A 20,036-nucleotide genomic window follows, 5' to 3' on the forward strand; every position below is an offset into this window, starting at 1 on the left:
CAAAACACTGTGCTCCCAGGAACTTGTGCTGGCTAAGGTGCTCCCTGGCTTGTAAGAGCCTTTGGGCACTTACTTTTCTTACCCGAATAACCACCCAGGTGGAACAACGTTTTTGGTTTTGAACTTTAAGAGAAAGTTACCAACTTGAAATGCAGCCAGGCTGGAAAACTGCTATGAGCTAAGTGCAGTCTGTTGTGACTCTCTGAGTAGTGGTATTTTGGACCCTCGGAGCTCTCCAGACTGCAGCGAGCTGAGATCAGCACCTCCCTCTGAGTGGGGCCTCTCTGAGGCACACAGCTCCAGGCTGGAGACACCTGTGGGAGCACAGCTGAGGGACAGTGACAGATCCTGAGCTGAAATCCCCACTCTTTGAGACTCAGCCCCTCCTCTGTTGAGAGTGACATGAGTACCTGCCTATGAAAAGTTCCCAAATTGGGGTATATACCTTGTACACGCTCCTGCAGTGTGTATGTGACTGTTAATATGCAAATGCACTATCAGTGTTGCTCTCTTGTAGAATCATAGAACAGTTTTGCATTGGCACTTTAAAGATTATCTCGTTCCACCCCTTGCCATGGGCAGGGACACCTTCCCCCAGACCAGGTTGCTCCAAGCCTGGCCTTGGGCACCACCAGGGACGGGGCAGCCGCAGCTTCTCTGGGCAACCTGCGCCAGGGCCTCACCACCCTCACAGCCAAGAATTTATTCCACACAGAAACGCATGGGGCTTTTTCCTGAAATTAACAAAGTATCTTGGGAACACTGTGGAGATGCGATGTCCTTCCGCTGTCCCTTTCCTCCCTCATTTGCGTCCCTTGGGGGAATTTGACGAGTTTAATGAACTCAGTTCCTCTCGGCGCCGGCCGGGCCCCTCCGCCGTGCGCTCCTCCGGCCGGCAGGTGGCGCTAGCGCGGAGCGCCTGAGGAGGAGCTGCGCATGCGCGAAGCGGCCGGACCCGCTTCCCTGGAGGAGCAGCGGCCTCACTTCCCTTGGAAAAGCCGCCGGTCCCGCTTCCCGCTTTTCTGGCAGAGCAGCCGGCCCCGCTTCCCTCACCCTCGGCACCCGCCACCGCTGAGGGCGAGCGTGCGCCGTCTCGGCAGGCCCCGCTGACGCCCGTGGCGCTCCCGCCCCCTCTCCATTCTCTCGCTCCAGGGGTTCGTCCCCACCTCCCTTCGCCGCCAAGATGCCGCGGATTATGATTAAAGGCGGCGTGTGGCGGAACACCGAGGTAAGACTCGGCGGGGTTCGAGCCCCCGTCCCCCCTCAGGGCCGGGCAGGTGTTGGGGGGGGAGCTCTCCCTGGTGCGCAGGCGCGGGAGGGGGGCGGGCGTCGTGGTGCGCCTGCGCGGGCGGCTCAGGGTTTGGGGTAACCCGGGGCAGGTTCGGGTCTGCTGGAACCGCTGTGCCGGGACATCAGGGGGTCTGGGGACTGCAGGAGGGAGTGAAGGGCCATCAGAGGGTCTGGGGACTGCAGGGACATCAGGGGGTCTGGGGACTGCAGGAGGGCGTGAAGGGACATCAGAGGGTCTGGGGACTGCAGGAGGGAGTGCAGGGACATGCAGCACAGCTGGGGAAGGCTCTGGAGCACAGGCCTGATGAGGAGCAGCTGAAGGAGCTGGAAAAGGGGCTCATCCTGGAGGAAAGGGGGCTCAGGGGGATTTTCTGGCTCTGCACAACTCCCTGACAGGAGGGGACAGCCACGTGGGGGTCGGGCTCTGCTCCCAGGCAGCAAGCGACAGGACAAGAGGACATGGCTTCAGAATGCACCAGGAGAGGTTTAGGTGGACGTGAGGAAGAATTTTTTCACAGGAAAGGATGATTAAGTATTGGAATGGGCTGCCCAGGGAGGTGATGGAGTTGCTGTCCCTGAAGGTGTTTAAGGGATGGCTGGATGTGGCACTGAGTGCCATGGTCTCACTGACATGGTGGTGATGAGGTGTAGATTAAACTCAGTGATCTGTGGCCTTTTCCAACCTAAGTGGTTCTGTGATTCCTTGACTCTGTTGGTCCCCAGTAACCTGTGCCTTCCTCTTTCCTGCTGCCTCAGTGGGCAAAGGTCAAAGGTCACGCTGGTGTTGTTTTTCCATTGGGCTGCAGATTGGGGAGCTCAGCCATGTGTGTGTTGTGTCCCTCTGCCCCAGAGAAACTGCTCCCACTGCCACTGGAGTGGAAGCATGGGCTGTGCTGTGCTTGGAGATGTGCTTGTCTCAGGCTGGAGTGTGACCTGTACTGCCTAGGCAGGTTTCTTATGTTCTAGGGGAATGAGGCAGCAGGCATCTCTTGCCCTTAAACATATTTCCAAATGTGGAAATGACAAAAGCAGAGTCATACAATTTTTAGGATTGGAAAAGACTTAAGATCACCAAGTGTCCAGCCATCAGCATATCTCCAAATGTGGAAATGACAAAGGCAGAGTTTCCAATTTTTAGGATTGGAAAAGACTTAAGATCACCAAGTGTCCAGCCATCAACCCAGCACCACCACCATGTTCACCATTTAACCTGTCCTTAAGTGCCACATCCACATGGGTACCTCCAGTACCTCCCTGATCAGCCTCTTCCAATGCTTTACCACCTTTTCCATGGGAAAAAAAAATCCTAATAACTAATCTAAACCCCTGGTGCAACTTCAGTCTGTTTCTTGTCAATGTGTGCGGGCTCTTCATCTGCAGCCCCAAGAATCCTGTACACAGAAATAACTGTTCCAAGAAAGAACAAATCCCTCCAGTTTTGCTGGCACAAGCTTTCAGAACCACAAGTGGCCATGAAAAATAAGTAAATAACATGAGGAATCAAGGATGTCAGTTTTATTGGATGCATGGTTAAAGCAAAAGGATGTACCTGGCACTGTAAAATACAGAACTCTGTTACTGCACACTGTGAACACCAGGCATCTACGTGGTTCCAGGAAACAGTGAGGGAAAAGTAATAGAAGATAAAATGTGTTGTGTGTGCTTTTAAGCACTTGTGCTGTATCAGTGGTCTGCCAGGAAGCAGCTAAATTTGGGGTCAGCAGAAGACAGGAGAACTCACATTGTCTTCACCTCATCCTGAGGGTCTTCCATACTTGATAAATTTTGCTGACAGTTGAAGAGAAAGAGCAGTGCATTAAAAGGAATCACAAAATATCCTGAGTGGGAAGGGACCTACATGGTCCACCAAGTCCAGCTCCTGCACAGACACCCCCAAAAATCCCACCCTGTGCCTGACAGCATTGTCCAAATGCTGCTTGAATTCTGGCAGGCTTAGGGCTGTGGCCACTGCCCTGAGGAGCCTGTTCCAGTGGCCAGGTAGATCCCTATTTCACCAGGCTTTGTGTACCAGAGATAAGAGAGGTGTTGGATTTTTTTTTGGACATTTTGATTATACATACAGCATTAAAGACAGAGTGGAACCAGGTGATAACAGATTGTTCATAAAATGACCCATTACACACAGAAAAAGCCTGTTCATGTCACCAGTACAGCTCCTGTGTGCCACAGAGCACCAAGAAGTTAAAAAAAGCACACAGGGGAGGATTTAGTATTTATTTCAGAACAGTATTCATATGAATTGTTGCCTGTAACAGCTCAAGCCAGATCAAGGGCTGATCATAAGCTCCCAGTTAAAGCTGTTGTTCTCTGGGAGGTGTCAGTGGAGACAGTGTCAGACTCACTGAACACTCACTGGGTGCAGAGGAGGGACATCTGTGGTTGACAGGGCTGTAAGAATAGCTTTAATGCATTTAAAATACCACTTCTTCTGAACAGACCAGAAATAATGAGCTCATCTATCAAGAAAGGGAGAGAAGGATTAATGGATGGATTGACAGACAATTGGTAGCACTTCTGTCTTTTGATCAAACTCAGTGCACACTTCATTGTATATGAACAACCTGGCTCCCAAGCTGAATCTACTACATTTTTATTCCAGTTGTATTAAAATGTGAAAAATATATAATTTTATAGTATTATTTAAAACAAGGCAGCCAGGGATATCTGCCAATTCTAATTTTTTCCCCAGTTGTGGTGTCGTTACCAGACAAACACTTCCTTACCTGTGTTTGTGTTGCTGTCCTTCAGGGAAGACATACAGAGCCTTTAAACATGAGTGCATTAGAGAGCATTGAAAATAATAATTTGGGAAGTTCTGTTGGCTATATGGCATTTGGAACAATAATCATGTGCCTATTTCATCTAGTTTTTATGGATTTAATTGACCTTTGAAATACAAATCCTCTTTTTTTTGAGAATAAAATGGAACAGAAGTAGCAGTGTTATGCTGTGTTAGGTTTCCTCTAGGACAGCCCATGAAATTTACCATGTTCTTCTTTGCTTGAGCTCAGACTTTCTGTTTTGCAGTCCATAAAGGTATTTATTTATGGTTTTTTCAAGGATGAAATTCTGAAAGCAGCTGTTATGAAATATGGCAAGAACCAGTGGTCTCGAATTGCCTCATTATTGCACAGGAAATCAGCAAAGCAGTGCAAAGCCAGATGGTAAGTGAGAGGTGCTGTGCCTGGGAATATGACCTTCATAATTAGTGGAAATTCAGGAAAAAATGTTACCACAGACTGACTTATGTCCACAGACCAGCAACAGTTTTAACACTGTTTGATTTTATCATGGAAACTTCAAATTCTTATTGCTTGAAAGTAGTTGAAAAAAAGTAGCCAGATGTTCTGTTTGCCAGTGACTGCAGTGTTAGCAAATGCAGGATCACTTTAAATTATAAACATTAGTTTTTCCCTTTATTTAAGCATGTTTTAATTGGTGGATATTGCCAAAGAAGTAAAATTGTAAGATACTAATCTCTCTTACATATAATTTTCTAATTTAATGTAATGGAAGTTTGACTTGAGAGTAAATGCTAAGAAATTGCACTGTGAAATTTAGTATTTTATGAAAAATAGGAGCTTTAAACTGATGCAAATACTGATGCAGCATAAATGTATTTGAGAATCAGACTTATTTGAAATACTGAGCTACACATATTTAATGGAATACTTCTTGTAGAGACAACAGTAGTGGCACAGTTGAGGATTAGTAAGATAAGGTTGAAGGTTAAAGGTTGAAGACAAAGAAATTCTACCGTTTCTCTTTCTTTGATAGTTGCAATTTTTACTTTTCTTTTTCAGGACTAATTCTGTGACTCTTTACATTGCCAGAATAGAGATGGGAAAAGAAAGGCGATGTAGTATCTGTATGAAAAATGCTGGATAAATAATACATTTTAAAGCTCAAATACATATGTCATGAAAACACTCTTGAAGACAAATCAATGGATAACTTGGATCTGTCATCCCTAATTTTTTCCCTTACTACAGGTACGAATGGCTGGACCCAAGCATCAAAAAGACAGAGTGGTCTCGGGAGGAGGAGGAGAAGCTGTTGCACCTGGCCAAGCTGATGCCAACCCAGTGGAGAACCATTGCCCCCATCATTGGGAGAACTGCTGCACAGTGCTTGGAACACTATGAATTTCTGCTGTGAGTTTCTGCTTGCCTAGAGGAAAATCTAGCCAAGAATACCCAAAAAGATCTGTGGAGTTGTAGCAGTGTGTCATTCCCTTCTTCTGTGGTAAATTAGGGTGGTTTCAAGTTGACTGAGTCCTTTTATGAGCAAACCTTTAAAGATTGTTTTCATTCACTTGTATCTAGCTTGAAAGAAGCTCCTGGAACCTGGAGAGCAGCTTCGATAGAAATAAGTGTATTTCTGCCTGCTCCTGGTCATTCTGGCTAAGGGATCACCAAGATTTGTGCTTTTATTAGGCTGTTTGGGCATTTTTTGAGTGGCTGATCGGCAGGAGTGGGTGTGTGAGAAAGAGAAGAGACATAAAACACGTGTTGAAAAGGCTGAATGTGCAGATATCATCTCTGCTATAAACAGTTTCTTCTGGCCACGAGAACAGAAAGAATGTGCTGTTTTCCCTTGTGAGCATTCTTAATTCTGGTGCAATTGGTTGAGTAGAAAAAACATGATATAAAACTTGATTTTTTAATTTTGTCACACTGCTGGAATTCTTGTTTTTATTATTAAAGATTACCTGAGGGGATTTCTTTACTAGCTGTATTAGTATTGTATTTTATATAATATTTTAGTGTTGTAATGTAATACCGTGTTGGTTTCTTTCTCTTGTCTTGTTTAAGATTGTGGAACTGTACCACATTTGTGAATTGTATAACAGATTTACTGTATTGTACAGAGCACAAGGTTACTGCTTCATAATCAGTCTTTGGAGACATTTAAGGGGTGGTTATTATGAGTCTGGGGGGAAACAAAGAGCTGGAAAACAAACACCTGCAATGTGTTTTCAGGGACAAAGCTGCTCAGAGAGACAATGAGGAAGAAACTGCTGATGATCCTCGGAAACTGAAACCTGGAGAAATAGATCCAAATCCAGAAACCAAACCTGCCAGGCCAGATCCCATTGACATGGATGAAGGTGAGTTTGGAGTGTGTTTACAATTTTTGACAGAAAACTGATCTGTTTGAATTTTCTGTTTGTACAGCCAGTGTACCTTGGTTTCTTCTTTTTTTTCCACTACCGTCTGGTCGTGATTTACTTGCACATTTTGTCTTATTTCTGTATCTGGCCAGTCAGTTATACTTTTCCAGTTTTCCTTTTCTTGGTGTGTTTTTTGCCTCCTTACCTGTCACCTTCATCTGTTACAATGACTGGCTGTTCTTTACTTTGACAACTGCTCTGCTACTTTGCATTCTTCATGATTTTCCATTAGCTCACACCTCTCAGGTGAATCCATGCTGAATTCAAGCACAGAAGGATTGCCTGACTTCCTTTTTTTTCTCCCTTGCACAAAGCAATGTTATAAACTGAAAAATGAACATTGTTAAAATTCCATGAATGGACCATTGATGGTTTTGAACAGTCACAGATTCACAAAAACAGCACTTTCAGCTCTGGAAGTACATGCAATTAACAAGTTCTCAAGATAATACTCTCAGATAAAGATGAAAATGAAGATTTACTTTCATTAATGTGGTCAGTTGGCCTCTTTATGTAAATAGTTTGATTTGGTGTTGATTCTTATTGATACTCTTTTCAACATGACGCTTTTTTTCTAAAAGTCTTCATTTCACCTGCTCAGTGATTCAGTAAATACATTGGGGTAACTTGGAGATCAGTGATTTAGTAAATACATTGAGATAACTTGGAGATCAGTGATGACACAGAATGCCTTTGATTGATTGATTCAGCTTTTAAAGATGGTTTTCTGATCTTAATGTAATCTTTTTCCTGACTCTCATCTTTTAAGTGCAGATTCATTGCTGTATTTATCTGTACTATTGTAGACGAGCTTGAAATGCTGTCTGAGGCTCGAGCACGTCTGGCAAATACCCAGGGAAAGAAGGCCAAGAGGAAAGCCAGGGAGAAGCAGCTGGAAGAAGCTCGGTAAACTTACATTTGATTTCATATCCTGGGACTTCTTTTCTTTACTCTACACTTTAAATCATGTAGTGTTACTGTTTCTTTAGACGTCTTGCTGCTCTCCAGAAAAGACGAGAACTTCGTGCTGCTGGAATTGAGATCCAGAAGAAAAGAAAAAAGAAGAGAGGTGTGGATTACAATGCAGAAATTCCATTTGAAAAGAAGCCTGCCCCTGGTTTTTATGATACATCAGAAGAAAATTATCAGTCCCTGGATGCAGATTTCAGGAGACTGCGTCAGCAAGACCTGGATGGAGAACTAAGATCGTAAGTGTGTGTCGTAATAAGGAGGGAACAGAGTATTTGAAAAAAAAAGCAACCCATATGTATGTGTGTTAAGTCCTGAAAACATGATGTGGGTGGGAAATGTATTTTCCATGGGACAAATATGAGTGCAGGTGGCCTCTGCCTTTCCAGTTGTCTGTGTTTTATCTTTCCAGACCTTGCAGAAGGTCTGGTTCACCTATTGTCTATGATCACCTTTTTTCTTTCCTCTTGTTCACCTTTTATCAGAATAATGTTTCTCATGTGTGTTCTTGCTCTTTAAGTTGAAATGTTATTTTTTTTGAGGTTGTTTTTTAGCAGTTTATTTGCTTGTGCATTTAGTGTCCTTTAAATAATAATCTTATTATGATTGCTTATAGTAGATTTGTAGTATTACTTCTGATAGAGTTGTTCTTAAGTTGATAAGTTCTTAAGTTGTTCTTAAGTTCTTAAATGCTTAATTTCTCCCCACCCCCACCAAAAATCCCCAAAAGTGTAGTTGAGAAGTTAAATGCCACTCTTGAGTATATATTTAATCATACAGTTGCATTTCCCACTTCTGCCAAAACTGCTTTTAACTGAAAGAGTCCAGTGCCATGTACAATTTGGTTTATTAACTCATGTGGTGTTACTAACTCATTGTTCTGCATGGCTCTTTGTTCAGAGGTTCAGGTAGAAACTTCAGACTGAAGTTTATGATTTCACTGACTGCCTCCATTGCTGTTTGAAGGAAATGCCATTTTTATTAAAGACTGAAGAGAAATTGGTTCCCACTTTCCACAAAAGAAAATGTTCACCTTCCCTTAGCAGCTGCTGGAGAAAAAGAGACTCTTCACATTCCCTTGTTACTATCTAAATTCTTGGCCTGACATTTTTTTATTGATCCAGTGATCCTGTTGTAGTTTTTCAGCCTAAAAGCTAAATCTGTTGGCTAATTCCATGATTTAAAAGCATTACACTGCCCTCTGTAGTAGGTTCTGCTGCAAGACCTGCAGATCACATCTAATCACCCAAAAGGTGCTCCACTCCTCCTGCAGTGTTTTATTTCAGCATATCCAGTGTTTGAAAAGGGCCTTTTTGCTCTTGGCTTGTTTGCTTTGCTTTGTAGCTGTTCTGTGTGTTCTGTCCTGATCCTGTTTTCCATAATAACAGTGAGAGGGAGGGAAGAGAGCGCAAAAAGGACAAGCAACACATGAAACGGAAAAAAGAGTCAGACCTGCCCTCAGCTATTCTGCAGACCAGTGGTGTGTCAGAATTTACCAAGAAAAGGAGTAAACTGGTGCTTCCAGCTCCTCAGGTGAGATGTTTTACTGATGATAAACAACTTATAAGGCTACTAAAACAGTGCTTTATTTTATCAAATGGATCTCATAGTTATGTTGTATCTTACTGTGCCTTGGGATTTTCTCTTTCAAAGATATCTGATACAGAACTTGAAGAAGTTGTAAAAGTTGGCCAAGCAAGTGAGATTGCACGGCAGACTGCTGAGGAATCTGGAATCACAAACTCAGCTTCCAGCACTCTTCTCTCTGAATATAATGTAACCAACAACAGCATAGCTCTGAGGACTCCCAAAACTCCAGCAGCCCAGGACAGGATCCTGCAGGTACAGTATAAGTGTACAGGATGGGTTTTAAGTTTTGGAGCAGGAGTCAACTGAGTAGAAGGTTTAAGTGCCAGAGAAACACTCCTTAGATCATGTTCAATATTGGGATTTGAAGCAATCCCTATCTTCAGGACACACTGAAGAGCATAGAAGCAGATCTGCTTGTATTTGATCAATTGTCAGTGTGTTTCAAAACATTCTGATTATTTTTATTTTAGTCATATATTGTGTGAAGCTTTTAACCATGCTCCTGGGGTCTTGCATAATTTTCCCTTCTCTTGTGTCTCTCAGTGCTGAAGATGTATGAGTTCATCTCCTTAAAACAGTGCATTTTTTGTTGTCCAACTTTTATTTCAAATAACAAGTAGTAATTAACTGTGACAATACAAGAACTTTTTCACAGCACTTTATTGGCTTAAAACTTAGGTTTTGGCCAACCTGCCTTTGCAACCTCTGATTGCCTGGATTTTTCAAAGACTGGTTATGTTGAGTAACATTTTATTGAGCGTGTGGAAATGGATAAATTAAATCAGTGCAGCTAGTGTGTAGGACAAAACAAGACCCCAGAAATCCCACTCCAAAACAAAAAATCCAAAAACCCTCTTAGCTGGCAATGAGCTGTATTTCAACAGTTTCCTATTTCAATAGGAGAAAGTTCCTGGCTCTGCAGATCATAACCTAAGTCTGTACAATATTTGCAGGAATGGTCAGGTTCACCTTCAAATGGAGTTTATTATAAATGTCACAGCATTATCCACATAGGTGGATTAGTGGTCTTCTGGGAATATATTTGCTATTTGCAGTAGTATAATTAGCTCATTTTCAGAAAGACTTAATTCTTCCCTGTAGTAAAGAAAAATGAAATAAAGAAGGGGGCTGTTTATAAAAGCCTCAGTTGAGTCATTGACCAAAAATCTGAATAGTAACCATCTCTTTTGGAACATTGTCTTTGAAGTGTAGTTTGGATAAAAGTTGATTGAATTCAGGTTTCAGAGTTCAAGTGTGCTCTTCCCTTTTAAAATCAGGATTCTTAAGATTACTTGAGTGTTCAGTCACTAACAGATCTTGGAGATTTATGGAGTCTGGCAAACTGAAGGAAGCTGAAACAATAAGTAACACACTCAGTTTTGCAACTCCAGTTTATAACATATTTTACTGGAAATGAAGGTCAAATGTCTCTCAATGGAACAGTAGGTTTTATAAATACCAGTGTATGGGTGTTGAAGCTAAGAAATTTTAAACATTTTCCACAAACTGATATTCAAATTACTCTTCAGCTGTTCTTGCTGTTCTGCTGCAGTAGCTGTTCTGCTGCTGAATCTGTTAACATGACTGTGAATGTTTGGTGAAGCACTGCTTGTGTTGTCTGTTACACAGGAGGCCCAGAATCTGATGGCTCTCACAAATGTGGATACTCCCCTGAAAGGAGGTCTTAATACTCCCTTGCATGAAAGTGACTTCTCAGGGGTAACACCACAGAAACAGGTTGTTCAGACTCCAAATACTGTGCTTTCCACACCTTTCAGGTAAACAGACTCCTTTTCTGATGGGTGCCTGGGTGGGCATGTGTTTGTTTGGAGGTGGGTGAACAGAGCAGATTTTGATGTGTAAAATACTGTCATGATTAGAGCTTCAAAAGAAACTCACTTGTATTTCAAGCCCATGTTGTACAAGTTTCTCCTTCTCTGTGTCTTTAGAAAGCTCAGCCATGTCCTCTTCATCTGTGTTCATACAGCTCACTGGAGTTTTGATCCAAAATGTGGCTTTCTGTGGTCTGGAGCAGTATAAATTATTCTGGAGTAATGCAGGAGTATAAATAGTAAGCTGGAGTGTCATTCTGTATGTGGATCCTGGCCTTTCCAAAGTATTACCTTGGAGTCAAAGATGTGGGAGGTCCCTCAGCCAAACCCACACTGAATTTTTGAAAAGCTGGAGTAAATATTTTATAAGCCATATATATCCAAAATAAAATATTTCTTATATTGCCAATCTAAATAGTACAGAATTGCTGGTTTAACTCTTACAGTGAACAAATATATATCCCACAAATGTCAAATACCATACAGCTAAAACATGTTACAATTGGTACATTTTGCATGTCAGGTTTTTCCACTTAGGTTCTAATTTTGCTTGTATTATGTTAGTACGAAAAGTGGAGAATGAAATAAAAAGGACCTTTATGGCAGCTTTTCCAAAGCAGCTTTATTTTGTTCAGAAACTGATCTTTTAATTAAAAAAGCAGTTCCAGCAATGAGTGCTTTTTTGTAAGATCTGTTGGTGTCAGTGTGGTGCAAAATGAATGTAGAATTTGACCTGGAGTGATCTGGCTGTTGATTTGCATTATTTTATATCTTAAAAAGTAGAGATGTTCTAATTTTGTTATTTGGGATTTTTGTGGTGGTTTTTTTAGGTTCTGAAGTTCAGGTTTGCACATATAAATATGTTACCTGTGGGTCAACTTGGCTTGCTTGCAGAAATGCTCTATCAGTGGGAAAATCCACGTCCTTGAGCAGAGGGAAAAATTAATCAACCCATGAAGTATTGCCTCATTCATGTAGTAGCTCATTGGGATAGAGAACAATATTCCTTCCTAGTCTAGAGGAGAAGCAATTGTGGCCAAGAAAATTTAAGACTTAATCCCTGTTGCCTAACTATAGATGCTTAGAAGTAATTACTATAATGTAATTACTTCTTCAATAGTCAGTGGAAGCAGAGGCATTTTGGATGATCCATTCAATTGCAGCATGGGACAGCTGTTGGGCCAGATGATTTCAGAGTGAATGATTTGCCCAGGTGGTGGGGAAATCAGAGCTTGCAATTCAACCCTGATTACTGTATCCCAGAATAATGCCTGGTGACTGGATAAGCTGTTCTCTCAAAAGCAGCAGTGGGAGTTTGTGTTGGTGGAGTTCCTGAAGCTTCTCTTAAAATGATGATGTGCCTAGATTTCAGCTTGACAGGATCTTGGTTGCACCTTGACAGGCTTAAACAATTTGTTTTTAGTATTCTTGTAATTGCACTTTACAGTTTCACTACCTCCCAAGAACAAAAGAAACTAGATTGAATGTAATAGACTGTGTTTATGTAACTTTTCCCAACATTCAAACTTCTGTAAGTCACAGTTTCACTGCCTCCCAAGAACAAAAGAAACTAGATTGGATGTATAGACTGTGTTTATGTAACTTTTCCCAACATTCAAACTTCTGTAAGTAGAGTTCTTTAGTGAAAAACTAATGACTAATTGCACTTCACTAGAACACCCTCTCAGGGGTCAGAGGGCTTAACTCCTCGAGGAGGACTGACTCCCAAACCTGCACTTGGCACAACCCCTGGGAGAACTCCCCTGCGGGATAAACTGAACATCAACCCCGAAGAGGGAATGGCAGATTACAGTGACCCATCCTATGCAAAACAAATGGTAAGTAGTACTTCAGAAGTGGAAAACTGTGCTCTATTAATTTTCAGGTTTTTAGTTCTCATCTGCTGAAAATAATTTTATTTTATAATTAATGTTTTTTCTTCCACTTGTCTATGGGTCTGTCCTCATCACATAATAAAATGCAATCTTTATTTAAAAGAACAAAAGTCTTGCTGCTTAGAATGGCTTTCAGTGTGCTCAGTAAACACACTAAAAACTGTTTTTTGGAGAAGACATAGTTAAGTTTCCATCCTGTTTCTATCTTTGAAGCTGAGTAGGAAATGCATCTTGAGCAAAGATTCATTTTTCTTGCAATCCTACACAATCCTCAAATTCCTCATCATCTTGACTTCCTGATTTACCTACAGGACCTTTTCATCAGTCTGCCGTGTTGACAACACTGAGCTAAAGGAGTTTAATTTTTGCCATTAGGAGCTCTGGGATTTGAGATGTTCAGAAATCCGAGTCCCATCCAGACTCTTTCATTACCTTTGGCAACAGATGTTTCCATTCTTGGAGATTCAGCCAGATGGGCCCTGCCAATTAGACATGGTATAAAAGGGCATATACCTAATAGGTAGCACCTTGGGAACTCCTTTTATGTGGCTGATTCTGCAGCCTCCACTGTGGCTTTGAGATCTCCCACCTGAGCTATTGGCAGTTTTCTTTTTGGCCTAGCTAAGATATGCCCTCCAAGTGTTTGCCATGTTCTCACAAAAAAAAACTCTTCAAAATTCCAGAGCTTCTCTTAGCTTGAAGGAGAAGGTTTATTTTATGTAGTTATTCTTTGGTTCTCTCTTTTATAGTAAAAAGACTTCTTACTGCTGGAAGGGAAACTGAGGCTTCAAATCCCTGGTGGACTCCCCTGGTTTCCAGATCTGGTGCTTTCTGGCTTTGCAGCAGACTGAGGTGGCCAGGGAGTAATTAGTGTGTTGTTCCTGTCTGTTAATGCAGATTAATGGAGACTGTGTTGCACTCAGGGCTTTGCACTGCATTCAGGGTATGAATCCAGAAGCATCACATCTCCCTGCTCTTCCCACAGGAGAGGGAGTCTCGGGAGCACCTGCGCATGGGGCTCATGGCCCTCCCTGCTCCAAAGAATGACTTTGAGATTGTTCTGCCTGAAAATGCAGAAAAGGAACTTGAAGAACATGAAGTAGATGAAACCTTTGTAGAAGATGCTGCTGATATAGAAGCCCGCAAGCAGGTCAGTGTGTGAGATGTGGATGGTGCTTTTTGTGTAAAATAAAATGTGTTCCTTGTATGGTTCCCATCGTTTCACACTCCCTCTTCAATGGGAGAGGTACAGCTTCTACAGGATAGCAAAGAGAAATTTATCTATTTTTTTTGTTGCTATCAGAGTATACACACACAGAGGCCAAATCAGTTTTCTCTCTAAATAATTTTCTTAATTTCTTAATGCTATGCATTACATCGTTTTCTAGCATGAAGTCTCTAAGAGTGGCTGTGTCCTACCTGCTGTGTTTGTCCCCCCAGAAGATAAAAATTTAATTAAAAGCTTTTTTCTACAGTGGCACTTCCTTGATTTTAAGCACATAAGAACTGTGCCTTTTTTTCAGGTTCAGGTTATTCTCTCAAGGTTAAAAGTTGCTGTTTGTGAAAGGTTGGACAGGTGTATGCAAACTTAAGCAAGCTGGTAGCACACAGATAAAAATCTGCCATGCAGGGAATTGGCACCCGTGGCCACTACCAGAACATTACCCAGACAGCCAAGTTGTGAATGGGTCCCTGTTGTTTTGGTTTGGTTTAGAATCAAGGAAGGCTGGATAAAGTACAAGCCTAAATTCTGCCAGTTAAATGGCTGTACTGGCCAGTAACCAGAGCCACTTTAAATCTTTCTAAAAACAGTTCCTTTTCTATTTATTGCTAAGCCTGAATTTTGTGTTGCAAATCTCTTTCCATTATATACCTTATATAAATATGCATTTTTAATAAAAATAAATGAGATTTTTTGCTCCGGAGAACTTTTTAACAGTGGCTGTGCCTTGACAAGTGAACAAAATATTTTAAAAAATCATATGCTTTGTTTTTTAAATGGGATAAGCATTTCTCAGAATTTGATTCCTCATGAGTCCTATTTGGGGAGGAACATGTTTTATACATGTATTTGTATGTCTTGTGCATACATACCCTAATAAAAAGTCTGAGTAAATACAAGTAATGTATGTGTGTAGAGTAGAGGAAAGAATCTGAGTTATACCATTATACAAGAGAAGAGCATCCTGCCATCAAGTGAAGATGTGACATGCTGGGATTAGAACATGGAAGATGTTGGTCGTTGTTCCTGAAGTTCCTGACAACACTGGCTTTTCATGTCATTTATTGCTTGAAAGTGTATTGTAAAGAGAACTAGCTCTTGTTTTTCCACTTTAACAATATTGTTTTAGCAAAATACGTACTTTAAGTCATTGAAGATGAGAAACAGTCATGGCTGCTAATTTAGGAGTCTTCCTCTTCCTGGTGGATTTAATGTCTGAAGAATTAGAGCAGCTGTCACACAAAGAGAAATGTGTATAGAACCAAATCTTGCTGCAGTTGAGATGGAAGGAGAATTTGATGCCTGGAAGTGACTTTTGAAGATCTCTTTTCTCTTGGAGTTAATCTGCTGTACTCTTCCCATTCACTTTAGAGACAGTGAATTACATTGTCATCACATTATTTAGCTGTGGCTTAGTAACATAAAGTCTGTATACTGGAAGGAATCTTTGCTGCAATAATCAATTAGTTTTTCTATCACATACATTCTTAGGCAGGATCTGATTGTGTTACAGTGGCTGGAATAACACTTGGCTTGTTTGTTTAGGCTCTCCGAGAAGCAGAGCGTGCCAAGGAGCTGAAGAGAATGCACAAAGCTGTGCAGAAGAATCTACCACGGCCCTCAGAAGTAAGTGGAAACAAAATTCACTGTTAAGGAACAAAAATTAAAAATAAAGGCTTTAACCATTATAGGAGGAAATACAGTCAAAGGAAATCATGAGAGAGTGAAATCTTTGACTATGCTGATTTTGAGGAAACTTTCCCAGCAGAGTTGTCATGTGGTATTTTGTCTGCACAGATGTTGAGATTGCTGCATGTGTCACAAGGGTTTTGGCACCTCCACTGGGGTTTAACTAATACATAAAATTCATACTTGAATATTTAATATTTTTGTTGTATATTATATTTACAAACTTTTTTATTTCTGGACAGGTTAATGAAACAATACTGAGACCCTTAAATGTGGAACCACCCCTAACAGACTTGCAGAAAAGTGAAGAACTCATAAAGAAAGAGATGATTACCATGCTTCATTTTGACCTTTTACACCATCCATTTGGAGAACAGTTTACTGGTAAGAAAGGCAAAGGCCCAGGATTTGGAAGCAACAATGCAGAGCACATGGCTTACTTGGAACAAAATCCTTATGAGAAGTTCTCCAAAGAGGATCTCAAGAAGGTGAGAATTGTGTGGCCTAAGGAGACCTAAAGTCTCCTTAGGGCATAGTTCTGTAATACTGGGGAAAAAAGCCTGCACAGAATTCAACTGAGGGTTGTATGAAGGGCTGTAATCATAAGAGTTGTTGGGGTTGGAAAAGACCTCTAAGATAATCAGGTTTGATCATTAACCCAGCACTGTCAAGCATTAGGTAAGGATTAGTTAATAAGTAAGGATGATTTAAGTGCACATTCTGCTTTCTGTGAGCTGATGTTAATCTGGCCTTTCAGCAGAATGATGAGGATGCTGTATTTGCCCATAGACGTTGTCAGTGAGATACAAATTTGAATGTTTTGTGGTTGCTTATCCTTTTAAATAAGGGTAAGAGCAATAATATCCCAACAGTTACCAAAGCTCTACTTTCCCATTTCTGTAAATTGCTGTTAAATCATTGGGGCATTAACCAGGTGTGATACCCACCTTCTGCTGCCTCTGGATTTGAATTAATCCAGAATTACAAAGCATTTTCTTCAAAACAGTGCAGACCAAATAGGACAATGTTAGTCACCTTGTACCTCAGAGCAGCAAATCAGGTTGTTTAATTATGTTGGTCAAGCTCAATCCAGGCAAGCTGTGCTGGTGCAGAGCCTGCTGGGCTGTGGCAGCTGATCTTGCAGCCATACCTGGTGCAGAAGTGCTGAGCAGGCAGATTGGGCCATGGCTGGCTGCAGGGAGTGGGCGGCCTGGGCACTGTGTCCTGTTTTGCATTGTAATCCCAAGTTAAACAGCAGCTCTGGACCAGGGTTCCAGTTCAGGGTGTTCATTTATTTAAGCAGCTACAGATGTTGCCTTTTGCTGCCAAGTGACAGATAGGCAATTCTGTGGTTTAGCTGTTTCAAAGAGCTTCACCTGTGAAGCTCTGCCAATAACCTTTGACCAAATGCCTACAGGAATAAAAATGAGTGAAAAGAGCAAAATCACATGCCACCAAGTTATCTGTCTCTTTAGACTTGTCCTCTGACAATACCTGTTGTATCTCTGCACCTAAATCCCTTACTCCTTTATGACTCTAAAGATACACAAGCAGATTTTAAATCCACATCCATGACCATATCTGACCAATGAATGTAGAGCCTAAAAGGAGAAACACTGAACAGTATGTACTTCCAATTTGCTGTGAAATGAAAAATTATACTTCAAGATCTCTTACCAGGAGACGTTAAAGATGGAAAATACAGTTAGATCATGAATTTCACTGTCCTGCCAGTGTCAGATTGTTCCCTGAGGAATGTTCTCCAACTGCTTTCTCTGGCTGTTTTGAAGTGCAGCAAGAATCAGGTTTGCTATCACTTCCCTTAGAGACTATTACACGGTCCAGTAGTTTTTGTCTGGAAACTTTTTTTTAAAGTCCCTGGAAGTTCTGTCTCCTAACTGATGGGCAGAAGTTTTTTTTTATCCCTGCTCCTACTTGCTCATTAACATTCAGCACAATATTCCCTCTTGTCTAAAATCCAGTTCAAACCAGAAATTTTTCCTATCTCTGTGATCTCGTCCTGAGGCTTTTTTATTTTGCTTTACTTCATTTGTTTTTAGAACATCTTCATCCTAAAACCATTTCATAAAATACTCCTTTCTTTTCCTGATGTGCAGTTCTCTTTTGGGAAGGATTAGCAGTGGTGCTGGGCAAGGTGTGCTGAGCTCCTGGAGCCACAAGTAAATACCCTCAAGTAGTTCCTCACAGTGTACTAATCTTAGCTAATTGAAATTTATAGCTTCTTAATTAGCTAAGATTAGTTCCTCACTAATCTTAGCTAATTGAAATTTATAGCTTTAGCTTTGTCAGGTGTGGTTGTGTTACTCCTGTTTTATCTGTCTTGACCATCAAGAACAAGTAATTAATTTTCTTTTCCCCAGTATCTGTGGAATCATCTAATCTGGTGATACCTGAATTTCTACCTGGTCAGTGTGCAGTTACAAAGCATAACAGCTGTTTGCAGTAAGATAGCTACTGCTGATAGGGAAATTTGTGCTGCACCTGTAAATGCTGTTGAAAGAGAAGACATGGACATGCTCTTAAAACCAAATGAAGTCTAGATTGGCAAAGATGCTTTAGTCTTTTAGTTATTCATAAAAATCAGAAGGACTTGGGTGCCTGTGTAGTTTTGTGGGCCATGCTCTTTGTCAGAAATATTAAGAGTTGTGAGACCAACAGGAATCTTTTTGGTTCATTGTAAACTTTGTAAAGTTAACTGGAAGCAGCAGAGTGCTCATATCTCACCAGTTCTTCAGCCACAGAACCTGTTAGTTACAGTCAGGGTTGTGTTTCCTGCAGCAGAGCTCACCCGGGAATGTTTAGACTTGACTTTCCAGGTTGTGTGGAGAAGGGCAAGCAAAAGGAAATGAAAAGTGATTTTTGTTTCATAGGACAGCTGCTTCTGTCTGTACAGTTCTCCCTCCCCTCAAGGTCCCTGCTTTTATCTCTGTTCTTGTGCAGCGAGATGAAGTATCTTGCTGTGCCACAGCTTTCATTAGCCACGCCACAGTGATGTCAGGTTTGGCCAAATTATTTGGCCAAATTAAAATGAGGGATAGTTGTGCTGTGAGGAGCCTTCTAGCCTGGGGTTCATTTGTAATCCACAGCATCTGTGTTCGATTTCATAGTTAGCTTAACCTGATGGTGAGCTTTGAGTATGAAAAGAAAAGCTGCCCCCATGAATTGCACGCTGAAGGTTTGAAAAGGAGAGAAATTTCCTTGTATCCTGTGTATTGTAACTGCAACTTCTCTCATCCTTTCCAACAGGCACAGGATCTCCTGGCACAAGAGATGGAGGTGGTAAAGCAAGGAATGGGGCACGGAGAGCTGTCAAGTGAAGCTTACAACCAGGTGTGGGAAGAATGTTACAGCCAAGTGTTGTACCTGCCTGGACAGAGCCGCTACACAAGGGCTAACTTGGCCAGCAAAAAAGACAGGATAGAGTCACTTGAAAAGAGACTCGAGGTCAGTGTCACTTTTTTCTGCCTTTTGTACCTCCTGGTTTTTTGAGTTTCCTTGTGTGTTTTTTTATGTTTTCCTTTGTAGGAGTTCAGTCAGGTCTTTTGAAGGGATTAATTTGAAAAGGTTGGTTGTTGAGGAATTTTCCTAGGGAGTTTATAGATGTTGTTGAGGTGCTTAAATCACCTTCTCTCATCTTCCTCCTTACAGTATCCCCACACAGAGTATTCCCACACAAAGTTTCTCTCTGCACTATTAGCCGTAACACGGTTCATCCAGTCCATTCTCTACTGGAGAGAAGATCAGGTTCTGCTGTCTGTTAATTACATGTGGATTTTTTTTTATGTTTTCTTAATCTCTGCTGTGAGTGGATCAGATCTTTCTCAGTTTGCACTTGATTGTGGCCAGTATGAAGAGAAACCTCAGAGAAAGATGCTTAAAAAAAACATCTCTGTGCCAAAGTTCCTCTCAAGTTCTCTTTCCAACTCAGTGTTTGGTTTCTGACTGACTGTTACATACATGAAGGTTAGATAGTCTTGGAATTCTTGCCAGGCTGGCATCTTTTCCCAGTTCCAGAGATTCCCTCCAAAAAAGAGAACAATGGATGTTTGTGATCCCATTTCACTTTGACACTGATTTCCCTTGCCCAGTCCTCCCTCTAGATTTTCACCCAAACGCTCCATACAAAAAACCAAAAATAGACAACATTTTATAATAACAAGTAAGCTGGTCTGAAAGTTTCTTCCCATAGAACATGTTTGTTCTGACTTGCAGTAAGACATAAGTGTTTTCTAAAATACTGCTTTAGCCTAAAAAGTCTCTCTAAATTCTGCAGGAATCAGATTATTTTTTTTCCTATGGTAAAAGGAAACTTTTCAAAAAAAGGTTTTTTGTAT

General features: G+C 41.4%; 1 protein-coding gene across 1 annotated transcript in view; it reads left to right on the plus strand.

Annotated features, from left to right (window-relative positions):
* Positions 1-918: 918 nt before the first annotated feature.
* The window catches only part of CDC5L (cell division cycle 5 like), a 31,192-nt gene continuing 12,074 nt past the window's right edge, over positions 919-20,036 (plus strand). The window contains exons 1-14 of the mRNA XM_039696002.1: positions 919-1,228; positions 4,372-4,475; positions 5,304-5,465; positions 6,294-6,421; positions 7,291-7,390; positions 7,474-7,692; positions 8,842-8,986; positions 9,107-9,295; positions 10,673-10,821; positions 12,551-12,713; positions 13,756-13,920; positions 15,538-15,618; positions 15,924-16,169; positions 18,949-19,146. Coding sequence (XP_039551936.1) covers positions 1,184-1,228; positions 4,372-4,475; positions 5,304-5,465; positions 6,294-6,421; positions 7,291-7,390; positions 7,474-7,692; positions 8,842-8,986; positions 9,107-9,295; positions 10,673-10,821; positions 12,551-12,713; positions 13,756-13,920; positions 15,538-15,618; positions 15,924-16,169; positions 18,949-19,146 — 2,094 coding nt within the window. The 5' untranslated portion in view covers positions 919-1,183. The remainder of the gene's footprint in view (positions 1,229-4,371; positions 4,476-5,303; positions 5,466-6,293; positions 6,422-7,290; positions 7,391-7,473; positions 7,693-8,841; positions 8,987-9,106; positions 9,296-10,672; positions 10,822-12,550; positions 12,714-13,755; positions 13,921-15,537; positions 15,619-15,923; positions 16,170-18,948; positions 19,147-20,036) is intronic.

The sequence above is a fragment of the Passer montanus genome, unplaced genomic scaffold (assembly GCF_014805655.1).
Source record: "Passer montanus isolate IOZ18808 unplaced genomic scaffold, ASM1480565v1 scaffold94, whole genome shotgun sequence".
In the NCBI taxonomy this organism is placed as follows: domain Eukaryota; kingdom Metazoa; phylum Chordata; class Aves; order Passeriformes; family Passeridae; genus Passer; species Passer montanus.